The 5,638-nt window shown below is 48.9% G+C and overlaps 1 protein-coding gene across 1 annotated transcript; it reads left to right on the top strand.

The window, feature by feature from the left end:
* Positions 1–420: 420 nt before the first annotated feature.
* LOC147002427 (uncharacterized) lies at positions 421–1,941 on the top strand. Its single transcript, XM_085844297.1, has one exon. It carries the CDS (start codon positions 421–423, stop codon positions 1,939–1,941), a length of 1,521 nt encoding a protein of 506 aa, XP_085700423.1.
* Positions 1,942–5,638: the final 3,697 nt, after the last annotated feature.

Below are 5,638 nucleotides of genomic sequence, written 5' to 3'. Positions count from 1 at the left end.
CCCGTTTTGTTTGTTGGTTTACTTAGTTGGTTTTGGTGTTGGTGTTGGTTGTGGTTTTGCTTTTGGTTGGTTGATTGCTTTATTTCATTTACATATACATATATACATATATACATATGTCAATTTTTTCCATCCGGTCTTTGTTTGTAGGCCTACATGAAACCTTGGGAATTGGCGACTGGGCGTGGCTTCCATGCCTGTGTGTGGCAGCCATCTTGAGACTGGGCGTGGCTGAGGTCCCACCTGTCAGGGGCAGGTATAAAAGGGGATGCCTGAGAGGCAAGGGCTTCTAAGCTGTGAGCTTCTGCCTATAGGTGTTCTCTCTCTGCTCAGGAGACCACACACCCGACTAGAGGCAGGTCACAAGCTGAGTCTGGCAGATCGAACCTAGAGAATCCAGCCCTGTCCTCGGGAGTGGTCATGGAGACTAGCTCCGAGGCAGGTGTTGTGCAGAAGCTGCTGGTTCGCCTTTGCCAGGAGACCGACCCAGGAAAGATGTACAAAACGCTGAAGAAACTGTCTTCTCTTCCTCCTCTGTGTGACTGCCTTGCAGAGATTGGCTTCAGACAGACCATCAAGTCCTTGAAGAAACAGCAGCTCCTCGTGCCCTTTGTAAAGGACTTAGTGGCCCAGTGGTCCACTGGGTTCCTGCTTGGACCCCAGCCTCAGCAGGCCCGGCAGGACTTTGGCTTGGAGAAGGGCCTCACAACGGAGGGCCGGAGCACCTGCCCAGAAGAGAAGGCCCAGGAGCAAGCATCCCAGGAAGCCTGCGCAGATGAGAGAGAGGCTTTCCTTGGGCTTTGCAGCTGCTGTCCAGGCAGCAGCTCTTGCCTAAGCCAGAGCCACAGATCGCACCAAAGGTCCAACCTTAGGCCACCTCACATTCGAAGCCTGCATCCAGGAGAAAACTGGAGCCCTGAGCTGCAGCAAGAAGTCCAGAACCTGGTGCACCTAGGAACGTCCAGGGTGAGGCTGGAGGAGCCTTGGCAGCAGGAAGGGGCCAAGCCCCTGTCCAGAAAGCCAGGGGCTGGGCCACAGGAGCCCACTGGGCTTGTGTTTGGTGGGCAAAGAAAGTGCCAGCCACCAGGCAACTGGGAGCAGGAGGAAGTCCCTGGAGCTGGTTCCTCCTGGGCTTGCCTCAATGGGGAGTGCTGCTCTCCTTCCTCTTCGGAGCGTCCACGGGGCAAGAGGCAGAGGTGGGAACCCCCATGTCCAGCCGAGGCCCAGAATCCTCCTGCAAAGGTGCCTCGAGCTGAGTCTGGAAGCTCCATGGATCTGAGTCCTAATGCTGCCAGCACCATTCCAGAGACTCCCTCCAGTGACCAAGCCTGGTTTGAATGGGATCTTGCCCAGGAGGCATTTTCCTCTCAGCAGGATCAAGAAGCCTCAGCTTGGGGGTGGGAGCTCAGGAAGCACCACAGAACCCAAGTCTATTCAGGTTGCAGGCCTGCAGCAGGACCCCAGCAGAAGCACACTGGAACCAGGGATGGTGCTCACTGCCAGGCTGGCAAGGACAAAGTTGGGCCTGGGCAGCCAGGAGGGAAGTCCCGGCCCCAGGCCCGCAGGTACAAGGAATCCAACTGCCAGCCTGAGTCCCCCACAGCCCCGCGGCTTCAGGGGTCCCAAGAGGAGAGGCTGCAAACCCTCATAGCCCGCTTCCAGAGCTCAAGAGCCAAGAGGCCTCAACCCAGACAGACAATGATGGTCTCCTTCTTCACCGAGCTCAAGAGCCCCAGCCAACAAGGAGAGCCAGGACCCACTGGGGCTCCCTCTGCCCAAAATCAGCACAGTCTTCCTGAGGCTCCTGCCCATCCTCCAGCCCAGAGGGCTTCCTGCCTTCTCCTTGGAGAAAGAGGCATCAAAAAGGGCCCTGCTAAAAGACCTGCTCCTCTCATGGCCAAGACCCTGAAGGACTACAGAAAGTACTTCAACAAGAGGTGAACCTCAGATGCTTTCCACCACCAGAAAATCTGCATCTCCTGAGGCTTGGATTGACTGGACACAAGGGGCTTCCCTCCAGGGACTGCCACATGGTACACCCTGGCTTTCGGGCTCCGGACAGACTCCCCAGCAGCTAATCTTAGCATTCTCACTGGACTTCTTGACAGAGTTTTCCACACCTTAACTTTTGTCCCATGTCAATTCTCAAAACATCTTCAAAAATAAATCAAGATCTCTCCCCCAATCAACTTTGTGGGTTTGTCTCTTGTGATGGTTTGTATATCCTTGGACCAGGGAGTGGCAACATCTGAAGGTGTGGCCTTGTTGCAATAGGTGTGACCTGGTTGGAATGGGTTTGTCATTGTGGGTGTGGGTATAAAATCCTCTCCCTAGTTGCCTGGAAGTCAGTCTTCCACTAGCAGCCTTTGGATGAAGACATAGAACTCTCAGCTCCTCCTGGGCCATGCCTGCCTGGATACTGCCATGCTCCCACCTTGATAATGGACTGAACCTCTGAACCTGTAAGCCAGCCCCAATTAAATGTTGTGTTTTTTTTTTTTTTTATAAGACTTGCCTTGGTCGTGGTATCTGTTCACAGCAGTAAAACCCTAACTAAGACAGAAGTTGGTACCAGGAGTGGGGTAATGCTCTGATAGGCCTGACCATGCTTTTATTTGAAAGAATGTGGATTTGGGGACTTTGGATTTGGAAAGCAGTGGAATGCTTTAAATGGGGCTAAATGTGTCATCCTGGTAGGAATATGGAAGACTTTGTTGCTGGGAGTGATTTGAACTGTTTTGACCTGGCCCAAGGTATTTCAAAGGAGAAGAATTTCAGAATGTGGCATAAAGACTGTTTTTGTGGTATTTGGTGAAGAATGTGGCTACTTTTTACCCTTGTCTGAAATCTCTGCCTGAGGCTAAGGTGAAGAGACTTGGATTAATTGCATTAATTGCATTGACAAAGGAAGTTTCAAAAAAGCCCAGCAGAGACTCTGTTCTCTGGTTAAGTCTCACAAAGAGAAGTTTGAACAAGCATAGCAAGCTTAGAAAGGCAAAATATAAAATATATGGTTTGAGTATGAAAGGAGTTCCAGGAAGTAAAATGGAGCAAAATCTTGTGTTCTAGGAGATAAAAGATTAAGGGAGTGGGAGCTTGGGGCAAGATTCTACCCAGCTTAATTAGATCCAGGCATGGTGGTACACACCTTTAATCCCATGAGACAAGCATGCTGATCTCTGCATTCAAGGTCAATCTACAGAGCAAGAACCAGGATAGCGAAGCTTAGGCAGTGAAGGATTTAGAAAACATGAAGCTAGTGATCATGTAACAGTACAATAGGATCATGTTCTAGTTCCTGTAAGCAGCAGATCTCGGCAGCTTCAGCCATGTGGTTCTGGCTCTAGAGTTAAGAATGGAAGGAACTACTGGGAAAATTGATACTGGTTAGCTGGAGCTAAGGAATTAGAGGTGATTAAGAAGAGACCAGCATCATTGAGGTGAAATCTTCTGGAAATTGTTTTCAGGGAGCACAAAGAAGCTGTGTTCCTAAGATACCCAAGATTGTACCTCATGCTGTGGCTGGACTTGGTAATGTGTAAGAGTCACTCAGGTGGTACTGCTTGTGAAGGAATGAAGGGATCATGGAGAAAAGCTGAGGCTTAGCAATGTGAGAGGCCAAGGAAGGCCACTGGAGAAGGTGAAGCCTCAGCTGTAGTTGATAGCCCAGGACTGAAGGGGTCATGCAAAGGATTTGAGGCTGGGCACCCTGAAGATAGCCTATGAGAGGCTATTGGTGAAGCCTAGTTGGAGTGGAACACCCCAGTGTATTGGAGATGTCAGTACCATGGGATGATCACCAAGAACATCAGCCGTAGTGGAGTGGATCAACCTGAGCATAGAGTACTACAGAGACAGAGATGGAGAAGTGATGCCAGCCATTAGGAGGAGTCCAAAAGATCAAGTGGAATCCCAGACACTGAAAGAAGAAGCTGTAACATTGAAATTGCCTTGGAGACTCAAAGATGTTAAAGATGCCAGAGCCGTGGGATACATGCGGAGGAAAGCTGCTAACGGGGAGTGGAACCAGCCCAGGAGAAGGCAGTTTGTTGCAGTCAACAAAGATGAAAAAGGAGGGAGATCTGAAGACCACTTTGACATCAGCCATGGAGATGCAGAGTTTGGAGTTTGCCCAGATGGTTTCCTGCCTTATTTGGGGGATTACAGTTAATTAAGTTGACTGAATCTCAGAAGAGACCTTGAACTTTGGACTTTTAACATTGTTGCAACTGCTATAGACTATGAGGACTTTGAAAGTTGGACTAAATGCATTTTGCATTATGCTATGTTTAAGTATGGCCCCCATAGACTCATGTTTTTGAACAAGTCTATGGAGACCAGGGAGTGGAATGTGATGGTTTGTATATCCTTGGGCCAGGGAGTGGCAAGATCTGAAGGTGTGGCCTTGTTGCAATAGGTGTGACCTGGTTGGAATGGGTTTGTCATTGTGGGTGTGGGTATAAAATCCTCCCCGTAGTTGCCTGGAAGTCAGTCTTCCACTAGCAGCCTTTGGATGAAGACATAGAACTCTCAGCTCCTCCTGGGCCATGCCTGCCTGGATACTGCCATGCTCCCACCTTGATAATGGACTGAACCTCTGAACCTGTAAGCCAGCCCCAATAAAATGTTGTTTTTTTTTATAAGACTTGCCTTGGTCGTGGTATCTGTTCACAGCAGTAAAACCCTAACTAAGACATCTCTACATTACTTGTGAATGATTGATACCCATGAACATAGATACTGTTTAGCAGTTGGACAAAGAGACTAACAGTCTGCCTGCTGACAGTTTTGCAAGGATACATGTAGGATAATAGATGGAAGAACAGATACCTAGAGTCACAAAGAGAAGTAGGCACATCAATATGTTTGTGGAAGTCTGGCAGTAGACTTGACATCAGTGCCCACAAACCAGTAGGAATCAAGGCAGTTTGTGTGTGTGTGTGTGCCTGTATGTATGTGTGTGAGTGTGCATGTTTGTGTGCACATGCCAGCTAGTGTGTGTTTTTTAATGTGTATGGGTGTGTGTGTGCGTGCATGCATGCATGCGTAGGTGTCTGTGTGTGTACCTGTGTGTGTGGTACAACTATTTGTATGAGTGTGATGAAGAAAAGGAAAGTTACATGAATACAAAGAGGCAGAGGCACAGAGAGGGGGGGGGGTGAGAAATACCTTGACTATAGGATTGAGAACAACAGCGAACCAAAGTTCCCAGAGATTATCTCTCATTAGGGTAAAAGCTCAGACTGATTGGCATCTAACCTGAGGGCATGCCTTAGATAGTCCTTGGGATGCAAGCAAGGTCACATGCTGGGGTCAGCAAAAGCCAAGGAGAAAACCAGCAGTATACCCACTAATTTTAAAGTGAGTATTGGTAATCACACATAGTGTGTAAGGAGAGACAGAAAAGAGAGGAAAACATTGGTAGTGAGAAAAAGAGAGACAGGCATGAGCCAGAGAAGCAGGCAAAGGTCCAATGACAATGAATTCAAGGCAAGCTGCAGATAATCCTAGATCAAGACACAGAATCCCATCTACAGCCCTGAAATGCAAAGGTGTGGCTGTGCACCTGGTTCTATGCACCTGTGTGAACTTCCATTGGCTACAAGGTTGTGGGAAGAAGCAGCAAGAGGCTTGCAGC

Source organism: Mus caroli, unplaced genomic scaffold, assembly GCF_978045245.1.
Source record: "Mus caroli unplaced genomic scaffold, Mus_caroli_1 scaffold_10, whole genome shotgun sequence".
NCBI classification, from domain to species: Eukaryota; Metazoa; Chordata; class Mammalia; order Rodentia; family Muridae; genus Mus; species Mus caroli.
Note: the sequence above shows the minus strand (reverse complement) of the source record. Positions and strands in the feature narration are given on the sequence as shown.